Source organism: Lissotriton helveticus, chromosome 5_1, assembly GCF_964261635.1.
Source record: "Lissotriton helveticus chromosome 5_1, aLisHel1.1, whole genome shotgun sequence".
Classification (NCBI taxonomy): domain Eukaryota; kingdom Metazoa; phylum Chordata; class Amphibia; order Caudata; family Salamandridae; genus Lissotriton; species Lissotriton helveticus.
In genome coordinates, this window is record NC_136065.1 from 2,130,992,964 (window position 1) to 2,131,015,561 (window position 22,598).

At 50.4% G+C, this 22,598-nt stretch overlaps 1 protein-coding gene across 1 annotated transcript in view; it reads right to left on the minus strand.

The window, feature by feature from the left end:
• The window catches only part of ASS1 (argininosuccinate synthase 1), a 358,057-nt gene that overhangs the window by 264,773 nt on the left and 70,686 nt on the right, over positions 1 to 22,598 (minus strand). Inside the window, exons 2-3 of the mRNA XM_078646217.1 lie at positions 15,169 to 15,219; positions 14,296 to 14,404 (exon numbers count right to left, since the gene is read on the minus strand). Coding sequence (XP_078502343.1) covers positions 14,296 to 14,403 — 108 coding nt within the window. The 5' untranslated portion in view covers position 14,404; positions 15,169 to 15,219. The remainder of the gene's footprint in view (positions 1 to 14,295; positions 14,405 to 15,168; positions 15,220 to 22,598) is intronic.

Sequence of the window (22,598 nt, forward strand, 5' to 3'; positions counted from 1 at the left end):
CGGGAAATTTTACCAAATCGGTAATATTCGTTATTACCGATTCGGTATTTACCGATTCGGTAATTCCCATTCCTTCCTATGGGCCTGGAGGCCCATAGAAATGAAGGGGAAGCCATTCACTATTACTGATTCGGTAAATACCGAATCGGTAATAGGGGGAACATATTCAAGGGTGGCAGGGTGTCACATTGACACCCTGATGCACACCTGAATCGTGCATATGTGCAAATGTGGCACACATACATGCCCTAAGGGCATGTATGTCTGCCACATGGCACTTTTAAAAAAGCATAAAAATGCTTTTTTAAAGGTTTTCGATATACAAATCCTTAAATCAAATATGCACTTACTTGAGTGCTACCTACATAGGATTTAAGGATTCAGTAATTTACCGCTTCGGTATTTTAAGGATTCGGTAATTTACCGATTCCTTAAATTACCAAATCGATAAATTACCGAATCCTTAAATCAAGCCTCATACATTAGAAAAAGTGAAATACCGGTCGGTAACGGCAAATTTACCGATTTTCGGCCGTTACCGACCGGTATTAAGCTACCTACATATGGCCCAATGTCTTTTACCCATGTGTTTTTGTTTGGAGGGGAGCGGATGTATGCTGTGTGGAATCATGTGGGTTGAATTGGAATTGTTAGTTGTGGAATTGTGTGGGGAGGAATTGCGTTGTATGTGGTGTATTTGTGTAGTGGAATTATGTGGCACGGCGAATAGATAGGGGTGAGAGCTGCACAGAATAGATAGAGAGGACGATAGAGAGGGATAGGTAGTTTGTGCACGAAGTGGTGAATGAACTCCAGACAGAGGAGCAGAAGGAGTGTGTGAGAAAGAGAAAGAACGGGAGAGCGGGCCACTGATGTATAAAGAGGGAGCGGCTGTGTACGCAGAAGACACCCTAAGAAGAGGAGGAGAGCGTGGGTTTGAGGGATAGGAATCAGAGAGAGCGAGTAGAGGAAAATAAGAGACAGGACGAGGAAGGAAAGAGAGAGATGTGGAGAGCAAGAGAGAGAAACATCGCGGGAGGGAGGTGAGCAGCCAAGAAGTGGGCCAGCGATAAGAGAGCGAGTGTAAGAAGAAGAAGAGAAAGAATACAGGGAGCGGAGGAAGCATAAAAAGAAAGAGGGTGGAGAAAGGAGAGACGCTTAAAGCAGAAGGACGACAAGACACACAGAAGCGAGGGGAACGGAGACCAAGAAAGTTGAAGCTGGAGCGCAGGACAGACGCCAAAATGATTCATAGCAGCCAATGAGTGATCGTGCGATCAGGGCCGATTTAGGGTAGTGCGACTGGTGCTACCGCACTGGGGGCTGACCTGTGTAGGGTGCACCAACCTCAGGAGGGCCGCTGTGTATAGCAATAGCTTATGATTGGAGAGCTGAGGGGCACTTTTGCCTGGTGATAGTAAGAGAATCCGAGGTGGAGGTAATGGGGTGTGAGGTCACAGGACGTGACGTTCTGACCGCACCGCCATCACATACGCTGCCATTAGGGTTATACGCTATACTCTAAAAATGTAAAACAAAATATAGAACAAGTAAAGAATAGTGCATATGGACATGTAGAATAAGATAGAAAATGGCTGATGAAGGATGATAGCCAGAAACCGGTCCTCGGAAGCTTGTTTCCGGTCCAGGGAAGGCATGGCTTGGCAGTTCGGGCTGGACTGTTCCCATGAGGCACAGGGCCAAGACTGATTTGCATATGGCCATGTCTGAACTGGGGGTGGCTTGGTGAGCAAAATAACGATGGATTAAACCCAGATCTGCGACTGGGGGTGAATGTTTTGCCATTGAACAACATTCCGTCCATCATCTTGTGTGTTTTAAGATAAAAAGAACCCTGGCGGAAGCACGTGGAACCTTTCCTTGTACTGTCGGCAGTAATGGACGCCAGCTGGAGGGTGTCAGCCGACTATGGCGGCTGCATTGCATGAAGCGCTTAGCCGTGAAAGCGGGAGTGTCCAAGCACACACGTGTTTGTTTCAGCCATGTGCACACTCTTGTGCGGATAAGTGATGCTGCAGTTTTATGTCAGCAGACGGGGGATAAACAAAGTTCTAAAACACTTCATGGCAATATTAAAAAGCAAAAATTCGTATGCATGTGCAAAATGAAAGGCCTTGCCTTCACTCGTGATAACATAACATAACAGGTCTATTTGAAAAGCGCACGTTCACCCCAGCAACGGGACATCTTAGCGATGAAATTCCCAACTCAATGGTGCTCATTGTATCGACCTCAAATGGATGAAAGGCTGAGCAGACCAGCCGGGAGTTGAACCTGTGACCCTGAGGTTGAACACAGGCCCCTGCGGTGGATGCATTAGTCCGCCGAGCCACCAGACCCGGCCTATATGTTATAGTATAAAGTTACTTGCAAGTTATAATCAACATTGAGCTGAAACTGGTCTAAAAAATGGATAAGGTCGCCTGTGTACGTAATATGTGAATTTTAGCATGTAGTGTTTTTCATAAGACAGCCACTTGAGCGCCTTCAAAGTATTTTAGCAATGGGTCTGTACACACAACAATGTGCCTCAGGAATCACGCATTGATTGAGGGGCAGATGTATCAGCGCAATTTTTAGTCACAAACGCTGCGATTCGCAAAATAGCAGCGTTTGAGACTAAAAATTTGCAAAATGATATATATCAGGGAAATCACATCGCAAAATTAAGGAATCGCAAAATTTGCGATTCCTTAATTTTGCGTAAGCATTTAAGGAATCGCAAATTCCGATTCCTTAAATGCTATGCAACAAGCATTTCATTTTTGCGAATTCTCCTTAAGAAATCGCAAATTACTACCAACTTCAAGTTGGTGGTAATTTGTGAATTCTTTCACAAATGCACTTTTTGGCCTTTGTGAGGGTGCCATATGGCGCACATACATGCCCTCAGGGCATGTATGTGCATAGGGCATATGTGCACACGTGTAAATTTCAGGGGTGTGTCCATATGACACCCCTGCACCCTTGAAATTATTCTCAATTTGCGATTCCCAAATTGCGAATAGCAAATTAAGAATAACTTCCCATTCATTCCTATGGGCCTCCTGGCCCATTGAAATGAATGGGAAATTATTCCTTAATTGCGATTCGCAATTTGCTAATCGCAATTAAGAAATTTTAAGAAATCGCTAAAAAATTGTGATTTTCTACATACATCCCTATTTGCAAATCTCAAATAGCGATTTCTAAAAAAAAAATCGCTATTTTAGATTCGCGAATCAGGATGTTGATACATCTGCCCCGAGTACTTTTACTTGTGCGAAACCGGTGTTGGCCGAGCTGAGAAAATACTATTTGTGAAAGGGGGAAGTCGGCAAATAAATCAGATGAATCGAAAAAGAAAAACCCCATAGAAGACAATTACTGGGCAGGTTTCATTGTGAAACTGAAAATTATTTTAACTTTAATGTTGCAGACGCAGCTCCGTGGCTTGAATTGTATTTTTTTTTTTTACGTTTTTATTGTTGCTTCATGTCAGCATATGTATTAGTTCAAGCATTTAGATACGTGGCGTCAACATTCCGCCATATTCAATTTGACTCGCAACATTTCCTTTTACTTTAACATTAAACAACAAACAACAGTCAGGTGTATGGCTTGGTCTTACAGAAGCATGGTAGGTATACGTAAGCTTTCTAGTTGCGTCAGGCCGATGGCCGGTATCCACTACCCACACGTATTCTTATCATCCCTTACGCCAGAAGGGCGAGATGGTACCTAGGCAAACCGCACCCCTGTCACCCCGCCCCGCCCGCAGTCCCATTTTTACACTACATCCTCCTCCTCCTCTGAACTATCTATATCTTCTTCTTCTTGTAGAGGTTCACAAGGCTCCCCCCTGTAAACATTCCATGGCATCCATATTTTGTTCCATTTACGTGGATTGGCCCTCTGCTGATACACCGCCCGCTCCACCATCATGAGCATGTCCATATTTTTGCACCACTGTGTCAGAGTCGGTGTCTCTGATGCCCCCCATCTTTGCGCTATGTCTCGCTTCGCTAACATCACCCCTATAATCACCCATTTCCGCCCGTGTGATGTCAGGTCGGTCGGGCCCCATACATTTAACAAACAAATTCTAGGGTCAGGAGTGAACGGGAGCAGCAGCGTCTGGGCGATCGTGCGTGCCACACGCTTCCAGTAGTCTAGTATGCTCAGACAGGACCAAAGGGTATGGAAAAGCGTCCCCTCCTCCCCACAATTTCGCAGACAATATGGGTGATCTGCCCTCTGGAATTTGTGTAGTGTGGTGCGTGTGTAATACACTCGGTGCAATATCTTGAACTGTACCAATCGGAACCTTGCTGATATTCCCGCCTCTCTAGGCGATGCCATTGCGGCATTCCATTCTGCCTCGTCCAGGGCACCAACATCATCCTCCCATTTCTCTTTCAGTTTCTGTAATGGGTCAGGCAAATTATTCACTAGTTTACGGTACGTGAGGGATGTAGCACTAGCTTCCATGTAATCAGTGAGTAGTCGGTCCTCTAAAGGGGCCGATTCCGGGACCTGAGTACCTGGTGTCAGTGCACCTAGTAATGCATGTCTAATCTGTATGTATCGATATGTCTCAGTGGTGTTCAGCTCATATTGTTCTCTCAGAGTGTCAAACGGAACCACCCCCTCTCTTGTCCACAGATCGCCCACCGTGGAAATCCCTATGGTGTCCCAGTGGTCGAATCCCTTACTACGTCTCAAGTTTCCCAGCGCCCTAGAGTCCCACAAGGGCGTGAGTTGTGTAATCACCCCCCCCACTTCAGACGGGATTGAGCCCTATGCCACAGCGTTACAGTGTGCTTAGTTGGGCCGATCAGTTTTGCCATCAGGCCTTTGTTGTAGAGCGGGGCCAGAAGCGTGTTAGTGCCAAGCTGTCGTCTGTCCGCTAAGTACGCCGGGTCCTCCTGCGGTGCATGCAACCACTGGTTAATCACCTTTAGGTGCGCCGCCCAATAGTACAATTCCAGGTTTGGGAGTGCAATCCCTCCACTGTACCAATCCCTGATCAGTTTCACTTGTGCTATCCTTGCCGGTCTATCTCCCCACAACAGTCCTGACAGTTGCCCGGATACCTGTTTGAAAAAGGAAGGCGGAACCAGTGTCGGCGTGTTCTCCAAAACATAGAGGAACCGGGGCAGCGCCATCATTTTGAAAAGCGCCGCTTTGCCCAGCAACGTCAGTGGGAGTGTCTTCCAGTGGCGCACGTCCGCTTTCAATCTGTCGAGCAGCGGTTTCAGATTCATCTCCTGAAAGATCGCAAGATCGCGGGTGATCTGAATCCCCAAGTATCTAAAGGAAACTTCCTCCACCACCAAGGGGCAATCCACCTCCAGACGTGGCGGGGTCCCATGCAACATGTAGAGCACCGATTTCGTCCAGTTAATCTTGTAGCCCGATGCAATACCCTGCCGCTCAGTCAATGCCAGTAATATTGGAATCCCTTCTGCCGGGTTAGTTAGGTATATTAGCATATCATCAGCATATAAGGACACTCTGTCCTCCCAGCCATCACCCCAGTTAATGCCCCGCAGCAGTGGCGTGGTCCTAATGATAGTCGCCAATGGCTCCAATACCAGGGCAAACAGTAGTGGTGAGAGCGGGCAGCCTTGTCTCGTGCCCCTCGCTAATGAAATGACTCTCGAGACATGTCCGTTTGCGGTCACCCGCGCCACCGGTTTCTCGTACAGTAGCTTGATCCACCCTATGAATTTCGGGCCGAAGCCCATATGGTGCAGGACTGCAAAGAGGTACCGCCACTCTACTAAGTCGAACGCCATTGTGGCGTCCAATGAGAGGATCGCTGCGTCGGTTGTCAACAACGGAGCTCTCGCCATAACACCATGTAGGCGCCTAAGATTCAGCGCCGTATTTCTGTGCGGCATGAATCCCGATTGGTCCGGATGTATGAGGTGGCTCAGGTGAGGCAGCAGCCTGTTGGCTAACAATTTCGCCAGGATTTTGCTTTCTGCATTGAGGAGGGAAATCGGCCGGTAGGAGCCGCAATCCTCAGGGGGTTTGCCAGGTTTCGGGATCGCCACAATGGTAGCCATGCACTGATCAGGTGGCAAGTGTCCTCGGTCTAAGCTGTCTACGTACATGTTGAGTAGCGGTGTTGCGAGCGTTTCCGACATGGTTTTGTACCATTCAATCGGGATCCCGTTGGGGCCCATGGCTTTTCCCGGGCGTAGTGCCGCGATAGCCGAAGTTATCTCCTCAGCCGACAATTCTGACTCTAGGTCCTCAACGCTGTCCTGCAATAGTGTGCGGGTGGGCACTCCCACGAGCGCCGTCTCCGCCATTTCCCAGGTAACCTCTATGTCAGAGGTATACACCGCCTGGAAGTGATCAGCCAGGAGTTCGACTATCCGGGCAGGGCGGGTGTGCATCGCCCCTACAGAGTCTTTCAGTTGCAAGATAGTCCTCTGTCCCTCCCGCTTTTTCTCTAGCCAGGCTAGGAGCTTACTTGCCTTATCCCCTACGTCGTATATCCTATTCGTGGTGGCCGTTATGTGTTCGATCACTCTACTACGTAGAAGATCAGTATGACATTGCTGACACAGCCGTAGAGCGTGGAGCGTGTCTCCGGTCGGGTCAGCCATATGAACTTCATTTGCCTTGGCGAGTCTGTCCTCTAAGTCTAGTAGTTCCATTTTCTGGGAGCGCTTATAACTCGTTATTGTGGAGATGGCTTGGCCTCGGAGGACCATTTTATAAGCTTCCCATAGGACCGATGGGGATGAGACCGAGCCAGTATTCTCCGCGAGGAGGCATGTTGTCGCTGATTTGAGAGCCTTGGTCACTTGTGGGACCCTAAGGTAGCCCGGGAATATCGGGTATATGCGCTCTTGGGACCGTTCCGGGTTGGAAAGGGTCAGCGTCAATGGGGAATGGTCCGAGACACCCCTCGGTTTAATTTGTACGTCTTCAACAGTGAGCAGCCCATGCCCCGGTGCTAGGAAATAGTCGATCCGTGACAGACTGTCGTGGACCGCTGAGTGGTAAGTGTAGTGCTGGTCAGTCGGGTGTAGACGCCTCCAAAGGTCTATCAGGCCTTGCGCCTCTAGGAAGTCATGCAGCCGGGAGGGCCCTGGAGCCTGTGTTCGTGTCGGGAACCTATCTAATGTGTTATGCGCCACTGCATTGAAATCCCCCCCTACAATGAGGTCCCCGTCTGGGAGTTCCAACAGAAATTTTCCAAGCTCTGGGAGGACTATCTTGTGCAGCGCCGGCGGAACGTACACCGAAACTATATTCAGCTGCCTCCCTTCCCATTGCCCAAGTGCCGCTGCGAAACGGCCGTGTGTGTCTACCTTTGTGGACTGCAGTATAAATCTGGAGGACCGGTGCATCAGTATTCCCGTCCCACGGGACCCCCTTGTGAACTCCGAGTGAGCGATCATACGGTAGCCTTTCCTGTCTAAGGCGTGTGTGGCTGTGCCTGTGAGATGTGTCTCCTGCAGCAGGACTAGGGCCGGGTAGTACCTCTTTATACTGTGTAGCACCAAACCTCGTGTGACCTTGTCCCCAAGACCTCTCACGTTCCAGGACATAAGTTGCAGAGGTGCCATGCGCCCTACCCCACGTTCCCCCCTCTCGATGTCACTCCGTGTGGTGCGTGCCATTGCTTCTGCGGTTGAGAAAGTCTATGTACCATAGAAATGGCGATCTAATAACTCGACATGAGCCCGCCATATGTAATGTGTGTGCCTCGTGGTTCCAATCTACACCTGTAAAGTAACTCAAAACGATCGAACACCCCCCCTTCCCAACTCCCCCCCTCCCTGCCCCCCTGCTAGACGGACCCTGAACTGCCCACCCCCCCAACTTAGCAGAGTGCCTGATCCCAACCCCAAACATAGTACTTGCTCGTTGGGGTGAGGGTCTCTCCGGAGTCGGCGGCCTCCCTCCAAGTCCACGGAGGACCTCCGCCCGGTGTCCTTGACGGCCCGCCCGGCCAGTGCTACATTGTCACTAGGTTAGTAGGCTTGGGAATTCATTGTTCTTCATTGTTTTCAGTTGCATGTGCCTCGCTCAGTGGGGATCCGCGTCACCTCCGGATACTTGTGAGCCTGATCGGGAGCCATTAGTACGGTGCTTGTTTGGTCTTGTGGAGCGGCGAGGTAGCCCCGTCTGTCTCCATCCCTCCAGCCAGTCGTGTGCAGCCTCCGGAGTTTCGAAGAACCACGTTTTGTTCTCAGCCACCACTCTCAACTTGGCTGGGAAAAGCATGGCATAGGGAAGTTCTCTCGCCCTCAATTCTTTCTTGACTTCAAAGAATGTTCTCCTCCTACGTGCGACCTCTGCCGTGTAGTCTGGAAAGAACGCCAGGGTGGAATTTTGAATCCTGACTGGGGGAGAATTTCTCGCCGCCTGCAAGATCGCATCTCTGTCTCTAAAATTGAAGAGTCGTGCAACAATCGGTCGTGGTGCCACTCCTTGCTTCGGACGACCCCCCGGGATTCGATGTGCTCTTTCCACGGAGAAAAAGGCGGATAGACCCTTGGGTTTGAGTTCATGTTCGATCAGTTTTTCCACATAGAGGTCCATCGCTCTCGTGTCCTCCGACTCCGGAACCCCTATAATGCGGATGTTGTTCCGCCTCGAGCGCCCTTCTTGCTCGTCCAGCTTTGCACGTAGGTCTTTGTTCTCGTTCGAGATTCGCTCAACACTAATCTGGAGCTCCGATACATCCTCCACCAAGGATTTGGTCACCACCTCCATCGAGGAAACTTTTTCCGACATCTTGTGGAAGTCGGCCCTAATCAATGTTATTTCTGTTGAGATCGACCCCACCGTAGCTTGTACTTGCGACAGAGCTCGCATGACGTCTTCAAGGGTAGCTTTCTTCCCTCCCGCTGGGTCGGTCGTCTTGCTGGCCTGAGTTTTAGCGTCTGGCGGGGAGGCGGACGATCTATCATATGCGTACCTCTCGAGTCGTGTTTGCGCATTGCCACCCTTCGGTCCCTTGCCCGCCATGGCAGTTGTAATGTCACTGAAGTGTTCGCAGTGAGCAGGGTGTTTCAGGGAGCTTGGTTCCTCCAGAAGGAGCCCCGGTAGAGGCCCTCCGCCGCTTCTGCAGTTTCTGAATGCGGTGGGGCCGAAGGGGCTATTTTTGTCGTCCTCGTCGCCTGGAGGGGCCAGCTGGTGAGGTCGAGTCGCCGCGTTGTCCGTCGGGCCCGTAGACCCTCGTCAGTGAAGAGGTGGAAATAGCCCGTGGTCAGGGCGGCGCGATGGATCGTTGGCTCGAGGGGGCGCCTGAACCGGCCCACCTGTGGCCCTCGTATGCGTGACGGAGACCCTGATGCCACCAAGCCCCAGCCGGGTATGTGTCAGTCTCACCCAGGGGGGGGGCGCCCACCGGTCCGTGAAGCAACGGGGACACCTCTGTGCCCACAGTGGAGCAGGACCCTTCTCCGCAGCGTCGGGGTTCCAGCTGGGCCGCACCCCAGCAGTTAAAGCGATCACCACGGACACCAAGGCTGGCTGCGCGGCTGTTTGCTCTGTGCGGTCGCGCTCCGGCGCGTTAATGGCCGCCCCGGTGTCTTTCCTCAAAGAATTGGCGCCCCCCGTGTCAGGCCTTCTGCAGTCCGGGTGGTGGCTGTTGCAGCCCTCAGAGCGGCAGGCTCCGCACCCCCACAAGGGAGAGCCCCGGTTTCTCCGGCGAATGAACAAGATGGCGGTCCCGGGCCCGGCACAGGTCCGGCCGCCTTCGTGTAGAGGCCTGGAGCGTTCCCTGCGCCCACCGGCCGCAGTCGGCGTCGGTCGGTCTCTTACCCGCAGGCCACAAAGGCGCCGGTGGTCGCGCTAGGTCGCGAGTCTCTCTCGATCCCGGCGCTCCGTCGCGAGCGCCCGCTTCCGGCTCCTCCACGCCTCGGCCGCTGCACTTCCTGTCGGCTCTCTCTCGCCAGGCGGGTCCCAGGCTCCAGTTCCTCCCCAAGGCCAGAGCGGGCGATACGGGCAACTTCACTTCCCGCAGTCGGATTCTGGATCTGATTGCTGTCGGGCGTGTCGCCCGGCCCCGGGCTTCAGTCCCTGCCCGTAGGGCGAAATTCAGCGTCGGATTACTAGTCGGATAGGCCTGGAGGCCGCTTCAACCGCGGAGCTCGCCCTCTAAGCTGCCACCATCTTAGGCTGCTAGCCACGCCCCCCCTGAATTGTATTTTAAGGTCCCTTTGAGGTCCTGTGAAAACCCCCATGCGGAGCAGGGTGTCGGGAATTGCACCTCTATGCTATAATCCGGGGGGGGGGGTGCATATTTAAGAGGGGGGATATTTTGAAAGATGCGCGTTGTGTGATACACACCACCGCTGCTTTCTCGTCTTTCCCTTCACAGTCCGCAGCCAATCACAGAGGAGGCTGGCCGCTGTTTTGCTTTCTTAGCTCTACAGGAACCAAAACACGCGCCTTGCCAACAGGGCCAAAAATAAGCAAGACAACACATTCCCACCTGAACAAAGCCCGGCACCCTGGGACTGACACACACAGGCCCGGCGGGCGGCCAGAGTCCAGTCTGCTGCAAGGTTTGCATTTTATACGACTCGACGACACATCTGGAAACTGCTTACCAGGGCAGCTTTAGCTCTGGTGGCCCCTGCTGCGACAGTCCTTTTTGGCGCCCCCCCCCATCCCATGACCCCTGCTCAGGCTCTCTCTCGACCACCAGGAAAAAGTAATCGTCGTCTCTCCAATCACGTGGCTGCACCTGTTGCACCGCCCTAAAGCCGGCCCTGTTGCTTACGGAAAGCTTTGCAAAACGGCGAAGGAAGTAACTCCTGGCCCCTTGAGGAGGGTTAAAGAATGAGCAGCTCACTCTGGAAGAACTTAAAAACATTCAGAAACAGAATAAATACCATCCCCAGCTGCTGGTCCTGACGCAGCCACTTCCGTCAGCCTCTGCCTGGAAAAATGTCCAGTATAATCTGTACAGTACTCCAGAGCAGTCAGAAGGAAAAGAGTGGCACAGGGTCAGAAACACTGCCTTCTGACCGGGGACCAGGCGCAGAAGAAGTGACCCTGGCTCGAGCGAGCAACCTGGGAACAGCCGGACAGACAACACTGCCTTCAGACCCGGGGAGCCAGGCGCAGAAGAAGTGACCCCGGCTCGAGCAAGCAGCCTGGGGTCGCAGGCGCAGAAGAAGTGACCCTGGCTCGAGCGAGCAGCCGGGGGGAGCCGGACAGACAACACTGCCTTCTGACCCGGGGAGCCAGGCGCAGAAGAAGTGACTCAGTGACAACCTTCCACCTGTGGCCTGGAGTACTGGCTGGTGAGGGCATGCCTGAGGAATAATGTGGACTGCAGGGCTCGCCACATTCAGGGGGTGCAGAACGTTGCAGGTAATGCGCTCTCTCATTTTCAGTGGCGCCGGTTCCGGGAGGCATGGCCGAGAGCGAGAGAGGAGATGACCCCTTTCCCACAATCCCTCTGGTTCCTTCTGAAGTGGAGTAGCGCTTGAGGGTTCTGGGCAGGCACGCAACACCCATTGGACTCACCGGGCTTCAGCCCCCCCCCGTCGTGTGTGGCAGCCCGGGATGAGACAGATCCCGGGCACACACACAGCCGCACCCAAACGTTTGAATGTTAATTAGGCCTTGCTGTTGTTCCACCCCTTTTTGGAGGCCCTGTCGCTCCACTCTGCCTACTGATTAAAAGTTCAGCCCCCCCCCAATTTTTTTTTAGCCCCCTCCGAAATGTGGCCCTAGTTGCGCCTCTGGTTCTGGGTGAGCTGTAACTGGCACCGGGGACTAAGAAGCGCTATAAAGCTTGTGTGGGCAGAGTTTGTGCAACAGTGGGAGCCTGGTATGAGGTGGGGTCACCTTTGGAACTCAGAGTACAAAAGTTTATTGTTTGGGCCAAAGATAGTGGGAAAACCCACCCATGGATTTTGGGCCACCTGTCGGCCATCAGTCACCACGCCAGGTTGAGAGGACAGAGCGACCCCACAAAATCCTTTTGATCAGGGCAGCACTCAAGGGATGGCCTAGGAGCGAACCACGGTCCCTGGACAATAGGTCGGCCATTGACTACACGATACTGCAGGGGATGCTGGACTGCCTGCCCGGCGCCACCCGCTCAGCTTTTGAAGCATCCCCATTTGCTGCCACTTTTGCCCTGGCCTTCTTCGAGGCCTTTAGGATTGGGGAGCTAGTGGCTAGATCCAAGCAGGACACTTCGGGGGTAGCACTGAATATCAACGATGTTACAATATTCAGCACTGGCCTCAGGATAGTGGTGAGGGGGTCGAAAACGGATGAGGCGGGGAATGGGAGAGTGGTCTTGTTACAGAGTCTGGGCGATGCAAGGTATTGTCCAGAGTTTGCCGCCTATTTGGCTCTACGCCCTGTGGTTGAATGGTACCTCCTCGTGCATGAGGACAGGGCACCGGCTACGAAGTTCCAAGTAGGCCACATCAGGCAGTCTTGCTTACAACTGTCAGGCCACGCAGGGGTGGTCAAGAGGGTCAGTCGCCATTCTTTCCAGATCGGGCAGCACGACGGCCTTCTTGGTGGGCTTGCCGACCGAGCGAATAAAGCAGGTTGTGAGCTGGGAGTCTCAATGCTTCAAGAGATATATAATGTATGACATTGTTCTACATTCTGTCCATCAACTGTGTTTTTTGCCTGTAATAGTACTGGCAGAAAAAATGGACAAAAGGTACCACTGGTGGCCCCTGAGGCCTGTGCATTTGCAGTGTTGTGTGTTTTGATGTGCAATGTAGTAAAGTATTGTGTGTCTAATAACAATAAAAGTTTTGCAAACACAACATTTCTTTATTTGCCAGGAACCAAGGTCTGGGTGATTGGCCATTCGGGCGTCGCTAGAGTGGCACAGTGGGCTAAGAGCAGGAAGTGGCTCCACGGTTTCTCCGCCACCGAGATTATGTCGCTAGGTTACCCGGGGATGCGCTGGAACGGTTTGCTGAGGAAACTGCAGCAGAGACTCGGGGGGTATCACTCCACCCCACGTTCTGGTTAGGGGTGGGCGGAATTTGCGTAATCGCGTTACGCAAATCTCCGCGAAACGGTAAAAAATCTCCGCGAACACGCAGAGATTCCGCAAACACGCGGAATTGCTTGTTCGCGATGCTTTTTTACTGTTCGCAATTGCTGTTTGCGTGCTCAGGAGGAAATATCTTGCGAACACGCATTTGAGAACGTGAACAAGCAAAAAATTTCACAAAGTCGCGGAACGCAGAATTTTTGGCAATTTCGCGTTCTCCGCGGAACGCAAAATTACCCAAATTCCGGGAACGGAATGGAATTTACAGCCCAGGCTGACTTTACTGGGGAGAAAGGTACTGCTGCAAGAGATAAGGGGCACAATGTGTCATTTGGGTAACCCTCTGCGGACATGTGAACTGTGGTGGTCTGAAATAACACAGCAACTAGTTTGGCAAGGAGACCGATCAGGGGATGTCGTAGAGGCCTCACGTAGGAGGGTGAATAGCGCCATGCGTAAATTCACAGAGCAAAGGGGTTTCGGCTTTATCCGACATGGGTTACTGCACGCCAAGGCTACAGGATGCCTGGATGTTGATGGGGTACACCTTTCGAGGGTGGGCATGGACATATTCTTGCTGGATCTGGGGGAGGCTCTGGAAACAGCGGGATGTGAGTAGGAATGCTGGCTGTGGTGGGGGTCCTGGTTGTGACGGTGGCCACACCCAGAGCTGTGGAGGAGTTACAAGGTGATCCAGAGGCTGTAAGGTACACAAGGGTACTCTCTGCAGGAGCACAACAAGGGTGAAAAAGCCAAGTGTTCCCATGGATGTCCTGGCATTATCCCCTGGAAGAGCGACAGCGCCTTCTAAGTCCTACGGGCGGTTGTGGGCCTGAGCAACCAGAGGCTGCCTGGTACTCGCAGCACGTTTGCTGAGAACTCGAGCAAAAGCAATCTAAAAAAACAGTTTGCGCAAAAAGAATTGAAATGGATAGAAGTGAAATGAGACATGTAGCAGGGACAGTGGCCATGTGAGGAGACGGCACACCAAAAGGAGGGACAAATGGGCACGATTTTTCACTCAAAAGTAATGCATTTAGAAAGCCACAGGAAAGAACCAATGGAAAGGAGTAGGCGTGGTTAAGTCCCAGAGTGAATACAGCATGTCTCGAAGTAGCACATGAGCTCTGCTTAGGCTCGACCTAAAAATTTCTCTTTCCTCTGTCAAAATAAATTCGGACTACCAGGATGGTCAAGAGTAAATCACATATCCTGCACCGTCTCACCCCGGTGGCCCGCAGGTCACCCCTTCTCGCCCCCACCCATATACTCACCAAGAAGGCAATGACATCATATCCCAGCTCCTTCAGCCAGACCAGGATACAGGACGTGTCGAGTCCGCCGCTGTAGGCCAGGATCACGGTGCCCTTGTGCTGAGACATCCTGCGGGCAACAAGGAGACAGCCGGTGAGGTGTGGAAGCGGAATCGAGCCCCCCCTCTCCCCCTCCTAATACCCCATCATTCCAGTAGCAGTCTCCCTGAGGCTGTAGGACCGGGCAGACCAGGTCATGTGATACATTCTACTGAAGCATTTCAACCAGTGATGAGGCCATGACTGCAACACCAGGCGTGGGAATCATAACTCCAGTTCATAGTGGTGTTAAAATGTGTGAACCTGTCTATTATAGCCTTATGGCCTGCCGTAGAGGGCTATCCTGGCTATTACAGGCCCGCTGCAGCGTTAAAGGCCCGAGCTGAAGGCGAGGGACTTTAACAAGGGAGAGGGACTTTAATTGCCGGTATAGCCCTGCTACGAAGGGCTATAAGGCTATTAGAACATTCTGCCACTAGAGGGCAGAATGTTCAAACAAATACAAAAAACCCTTCAGGGAGCCGAGGGGATTGGAATCCCCTCAGGCTCCCTGAAGCCTCTGTTCACAGCCAGAGCTGTGAACAAAGAAGCATTGGAATGTTGGAGCTCCGGGCTTGTACCACCCATTATAATCCCGGAGCTACACCATTGTTTTCAATGGAGCTCCCAACATTCCAATGTTCTAATACACATTTAATGCGACTGTCGTGACATCCCAATGCCACTAGTTCTCACCCCACAGTAGATCAAGTCCAGGGCTTTTGAGACCACGGCTCAAATTGAGGGTTTTCAAAGGCGTCAAGAGTTTCAGTCGGTCCTGAGAGAGGCACTTACTTCTGTGAGCTGGAAGCTTCTGGCCTTCAAAGGTGGGAGAATGTTGATTATCTGGAAAGGAAACAGAGGTGTTACTGGGTTTAGTGTATCTCCTGCCACTCACCAATAACATAGCACTGTGAAACATATACATTTTTAAATGAGAGTACCATAGCAATGCAAAGTGTATATATACACAGTTCTATAGGCAGTAGCATAGCGCTTTGAAACATTAATTTCTCAATGACAGTACCATAGCCCTGTGAAGTAATTAAATTCTTATATGGCAGTGCCATAGCACTCTGAAGTGTATACAAATGTTCGGTTGGATATTTGCCCACGACTTGCAGCACTGCGAGCGTAGATGGAAGTCGCATGTGCAAACTGAATTCACGTCAGTTTTCCACTTGAGATTCCCACAGCGCTAACCCTGGGGTGAATGCATTTTACGCTCAGTTTCTCCTTTCATTTGGGGCTAAAACCGATGCAAATGCAATTTGCGCTCAGCTTTACCCTCACCTAAATGACTGGGAGATTCTATTGCTCAGAATCACACAATATAGCAAAGTGAGAAATCTGGCACTGAAATCTAGAGCCGTCATTTAGATTTTGGTGGTTCTCCGTCAAATCCTCCCCTCCTGCCCTGCCACACCCGCTGCAATCCCCCATAATTTAGAGGTAGTAGAACCATGAGTTTCCACCAGAAACCTGCTACCTCGACCCATCTATTTATTTATTTATTTTATTTATTTCAAGGGTTTTATATAGCGCTGCTGGACCCTGGAGTGTCAGAGCGCTTTACAACAGAGGTGGACAACATAAGATAGGATAACAATAGGTACAGAATTAGCAACGGGATACAGTATTGCAATACGTATTATTACAAGGGGGGAATAAAAGGAAGGTAAACTTACAAAAAGGCGAAACTGTTTAAAAGGGATATAAAGTTGCATTCAGACATGGAAGGGGGGATAAGAGAGGAGAGAAAAGTTGTTGTGGAGAAGTGCTTTGAGTTCTCTATGCAGGTCCAAAGTTTCCAACAGCAGCACCTCAGCTGGTTCCACCACTAGAACCCTTCGACTTGCTCCTCCACCAGAAATCTGGGAGAGGATGTGCCTTAATAGTCAGAGCAGTCAACCTCGAAGCTGGGGAACCAGGTATGAGTCTCGGGAGAGACGCTCAACATCTTGCGATTCTGGACAAATCCCTTAATCTTCGCGTGCGTAAAAAAACGAATGGGTCCATCTGTAACAAAACTGGTGCTCATGTAAAGCATGCCGATACCTTCAGTTCAAGTTTGCGCTCCTTTGATTGGTGTCCCTTCTACCACAGGGTCAACATGTTTCGAACAGAAGAACCTCAGCTGGCTCCACTACCAGAAGACTTTTACCAGTGTCCCTTCTACAGCGGGGTCACAAACTTTCTAACAGTGAAACCTTGGATGCCTCGACCACCAGAAATGTTCAACCTCGTCCCATCTACCACGGGGGCAATACGTTTCAAAAAGAAGAACCTCAGCTGGCTCCACCACCAGAAACCTTCACCCGGCATCCCATCTAGCAAAGGGTCATCAAGTTTCAAACAGCAGAACCTCAGCTGGCTCCACCACCAGAAACCTTCACCCGGCGTCCCATCTAGCAAAGGGTCATCAAGTTTCAAACAGCAGAACCTCAGCTGGCTCCACCACCAGAAACCTTCAACCGGCGTCCCATCTAGCAAAGGGCCACCAAGTTTCAAACAGCAAAACCTCAACTGGCTCCACCACCAACAACCTTCGACCAGCGTCACATCCACCATGGGGTTACTACGTTTCTAACAGCAAAACCTCAGATGTTTCGACCACCAGAAACCTTCACTCTTGAGCTGTGACCTTCAACGGGGTCACCAAGTTTCTAACAGAAGAACCACAGCTGGCTCCACCACCGGGAACCTCCAATCAGCGTCACATCCACCACGGGGTCACCAAGATTCAACCAGTAAAACCTCAGCTGGCTCCAGCACCTGAACCCTTCGACCAGTGTCCTGTATACCACGGGGTAATTAGGTTTCTACCAACAAAACCTCAGATACCTCCACCACCATAAACCTTTAACTTCGAGCCATCTACCACAAGGTCAACAAGTTTCCAACAGCAGAACCTCAGCTGGCTCCAGTACCAGAAACCTTTGATCGGTGTCCCTTCTTCCACGGGTTCACCGGCAGTGATGCGTAGGGTGTCTGCCTATTTAGGGAACGCCTTCTGAGACATGTGTCCTGTTGAGGACTGCCTTGCAACCAGGACACAGTTTCAAAGGCGCCTATAGAAGGGAGACATTGTGTGCACGGCTAGGAAGCGTTCTTTGTGCAATATCTATTACCTGAAAACAGATATGTGTAGGAGGGCAGGGATGTCTTTACAATGCTGCTTTTATCTAATTTCCTCCAACACAGAAAAAGCACGCACTGCATAGCTGCCAAGTTTTTAGTTTGCATGTGTGTGACATTCCCATGTGCAGAGGGTGCTTATGCTTGACATATCAGGGCCTTATGTGTGACACTTTGAATGACACTTTATTGAGAGTGAAATAAGGCACCTGTGTCCACATCAAGAGACAATGGTCAAGAATGAAACCCTTTTCTTATATGTAATGGCTTAGAAGGGTCCCTAAAAGCCTAGCTCTGCCAAGTATTACTCATCAGGGGTTAGACTAACACAGTTTAGTGCTGGTGTCCGCATTACCACACTAAAATGTATTAGTCACACATTATAGAGCCCCTGAGATTACCCGCAATGAGGTGTGATAATGCCAGGGTTCTCCTCAGCTGCATAATAAATAACAGCCTTCCAACAAGTTAAAATGGGCCAGCTCTCACTCTTAAAGCTACATATTTTTCAGACTACTCATGTGTGACATTTCCATGATATCAGTGTACGTTTGAGTGACATTCTATTTCCAAAAGTGTGACATGCCAAGTGACACTTTAACACAAGTTGAACAAACTATAATTCTATTAAAACAAACAAACCGCATAAATTACCTTCTTGAGCATTACGAAGATCTGGAAAAGCTGCGGCTACACTGCACAATGTGAAATCACAGCTTCCCAACTTCACCAAACTGTATGATCCAAAGCAAATACTTTATTTCCAGCGCTGGCCGGCTCAGGTAAGCGCTGTGGGGTGGGGCATGGCGCGACATGGGGGAGCCCACGGAAGACGGAATAGATAGTATTTATTTATTTAACTATACTCAGTCTGTCATCTGTTGACTTAGGTTGTAGCAGCAGCCAAGGGGCAGAGCACAGGCTGCTCATGTGCACAAAGGCCAAAGGAGTCTGAGATGTTATGACTTCCTAGAGCCAGCGTGAGATAGAAATAAAGAGAGGAGGGAGAACTGAGCCAAAATCCCAGCCGCCACCAAATGTGTCATGGCAAGGTGTTGGTATATCAATGAAATCCGCTCTTTTACTCGACCTGGTACGCTCTGACAGTGAACCCAGCACCTGCAGGCTCACAGGTGACCCTGAGAATCACACCGGCGTGCTGTGAAAGCCTCAAGAAATTCAGAGGAGCTACAAATGTGTCAAAATAAATTTCAATGATGTGATGTGGGACTCAGTATGGAAATGCGTTAGTGTCACTCGTGATGCGTGGCAATTGGCAGGACAGCCCTCAGTCATAAAATGACTAGGGGTGGGCGGAATTTGCATAATCGCTTTACGAAAATGTCCGCGAAACGGTAAAAAATCTCTGTGAACATGCAGAAATTCCACGAACACGCGGAATTGCTTGTTCGCAATGCTTATTTCCTGTTCTCAATCACTGTTTGCATGCTCGGGGGGGAAATATCTCGTGAACACGCATTTTGAGATCGCGAACAAGCAAAACATTTCGCTAAGTTGCGGAACGCAGATTTTTGGGCAATTTTGTGTTCTCCGCGGAACGCGAAATTACCCGAATTCCGCAAGCGGAACGGAATTTACCGCCCAGGCCTAAAAATGACAAGTCATCACACAGTGCTGGGAGTCTCCGTATTAAGTGTCACGCCACGCCCCCCTGGACAGGCTGGAGACCAGCCTCTAAGTGTACTCGGCCAAGCTGGACTACGTGGCCTCTGTCCCAGCCACGTGGGGGAAAGTGAAATATAACTAATGAGCAAAACAGAGCCGCCTGGTAAACTGCAGCCCACGTGGATGTGGGAGACGCCCTACCTTATTACAGCGCTTAATTTGAAAAAAAAAAACAAGTGCCAGGGCCCTTGTCAGGGGCCACTTCGGCTCGCCTCACTGATGGCCCCTGGCAGCGCTGCCAACGACAGTACAAACACACCCACTGCCCATCACACTCCGACAAATGTGAGAATTCAGACTTTTCCAGGCCCCCAAAGCTATTTGAAAGGCTCGGGTGGCGTGTATTAGTCATTTTTACTGTATATTGAATTAATACTCAATTTGGCTAATCTCTAAATCAGATAAACAGCCCCACTATGTGGCAGGCCGCCTTAGGTGCGGACAACTAAGTTACTGTGCCGAGCCCCAGAAACCACCGGCTCAAATAAAGCACTGCCTTGTTGTTTTCCTTGCCAGAGATATTTCTGCCAGGGCTGGTCTGCCAGCTTCCCTGGGTAAAAAGAGGCAAGTTAGCTCCTCGCCTGCTCCTTGCCGTTCTTGGCTGGGAGCACACCCTGTCCATAAAGTAGCATTTAAGAGCGACCTGACCAGCCCACAGCAGCCAGCCAATGCCAGCAGCCAGCCAATGCCAGCAGTCCAGCCCATGCCAGCAGTCCAGCCCATGCCAGCAGTCCAGCCCCTGCCAGCAGTCCAGCCCATGCCAGCAGTCCAGCCCATGCCAGCAGTCCAGCCCCTGCCAGCAGTCCAGCCCCTGCCAGCAGTCCAGCCAATGTCAGCAGTCCAGCCCCTGCCAGCAGTCCAGACAATGCCAGCAGTCCAGCCCCTGCCAGCAGTCCAGCCCATGCCAGCAGTCCAGCCACTGCCAGCAGTCCAGCCACTGCCAGCAGCCCAGCCACTGCCAGCAGCCCAGCCAATGTCAGCCAATGCCAGCAGTCCAGCCAATGCCAGCAGTTCAGCCCCTGCCAGCAGTCCAGCCACTGCCAGCAGCCCAGCCAATGTCAGCCAATGCCAGCAGTCCAGCCCCTGCCAGCAGTCCAGCCAATGCCAGCAGTCCAGCCAATGCCAGCAGTCCAGCTCATGCCAGCAGCCAGCCCATGCCAGCAGCCCTGTGTCCTCCGACAGCAGCAGCAGCTGGTAGTTTAGCCCAGTGGTCCTTGTGAGTGCCTACTTTAGGCAGTAAATACAAGAGGGAAGCACGGTGAAATGTGTTCCGCGGCTTCCTTAACGATCCCTGGATGTTAGCTAAAGTAAACACAGAGTAAAAGGCCAACAATGAACAAAGATGATTGTATATAAAGTTTATTTAAGGACCAGGTTGGTGTTTTGACAGAATCTTAAAGCATGGATTTAGAGCTGGTACTTGCATCGATAAAGGTCACAAAGTGTCGAGAATGTCACTCCTGTGCAAGATGAAGACATAGAAACATGTACTTATGTGCAGACTGAAAGCCTGGCAGCGATGAAAGCCACAACAGCGGAAACCCTTAGACACAAGTGACGTGGACAGGAGGGGTGGATCAGACAGGGTCACGTGAGACAGAATATTCACAGCTCAAACGGGGAGCCCCTTTCCTCCCACTCCATCCTTTTTAGCCAATCATTTACTTCCACTCAACTCCTCGTAAACAATCAGCAACCTCCTTAACCAGGCACTTCAGGCACCCCCCCATCCTGCCAGATCACAACCCTTCTTATCAAACCACTCCCTCTCACCTGAATCCACACCTCGTCCACCTGGCTCATACACACATAGAACCCTCCCGTCCAGCTATGACACCCCCCAACATCCCACCCCCTCTCACATCACAAACATTCACACGCATCAGTGACACACAGCAGGTTAGTCCCTTCTACCCAGTCAGGATGTATGACGTTACAACGCATACCTTTACAACACATTTTTTACAACGCAACATCCATTACAAAGCATTCCATTACAACGCATGCCATTACAACAAATTTTTAAAAACTACCTTTACAACGCATTCCATTACAACGCATACTACAGTTACAATGCAAACCATTACAACGCATAACATAACATTGCATGTATGGTAAGTATTGGATAGTGTAGGGGTAAAAATTACTATTTTTACTCCAGGGGGGTGCAACAGTAGGGTAAGTGTTGGATAGTGTAGCGGTAAAAATTACTATTCTAACTCTAGGGGGTGCAAGAGTAGGGTAAGTGTTGGATAGTGTAAGGGTACTATGCGTTGTAATGTTATGCGTTGTAATGGTATGCGTTGTAATGGCATGCGTTGTAATGGCATGCGTTGTAGTGGTATGCATTGTAGTGTCATGCGTTGTTGTAATGGCATGTGTTGTAAATGTTTCATTGTAATGGTAGTGTTGTAAACCAGCAACTATCCCTCTGATCTTTCACATTACACACCACCCAACTCCCTGCCCCCCTCTCCAATCTACTTCAAAACAAGTCCCCTCACATCTGCATTCCTAGCATCTAAAAGAACAATTGTCCTAGGTGCTTTGAAAAAGCAATTTTGTGCTTAATTGTATATAACTAATTCACATAATTTAACTTTTACAATGAGAACTTTATGTAATGAGAGAGCTAATGATTTTGGGGTCCCCCCTAACCTAGGGGGAGCACCAAGCTGATGCCTTGAACACAAAGAGCATAAACAAAAAGCACATTTTGTTGAACTTCAGTGGTGATCCCATCATTTTAGGACCACCCCAAGCACAGTTCTTGGCAAAAAAATAATCCCAACCAAAGGCCCTGCAAAGCATTATGGGACGAGATTAGCAGTGGCAGTGAATATTATAGTATCCAATATCAAAATAATTCTACAAAGAGCTGCAGTTCACCTAGTTGTTACTAGATGTCCCTCATAAGTCAAATGCAAAGCATTGAAATTATTCTTACATCAAGCTGCAGTTCTACTGGTCGTCCCTAGATGTCCCTCACGAGTCAAGGGCAAAGCATTGAAATTATTTTTACATCAAGCTGCAGTTCCACTGGTCGTCCCTAGATGTCCCTCACGAGTCAAATGCAAAACCATTGAAACCCTTTCATCAAGCATATGCATTTGACTCGTGAGGGACATCTAGGGACGACCAGTGGAACTGCAGCTTGATGTAAGAATAATTTCAATGCTTTGCATTTGACTCGTGAGGGACATCTAGTAACCACCAGTGGAACTGCAGCTCTTTGTAGAATTATTTTGATAGTGTATACTATATAATATTCACTGCCCACTGCTAATCTCATCCCATAATGCTTTGCAGTGCCTTTGGTTGGGAATGTTTTTTTGCCAATAACTGTGTTTGAGTTTGTCCTAAGAGGATGGGACCACAACTAAATTGTTCAATAAGATGTG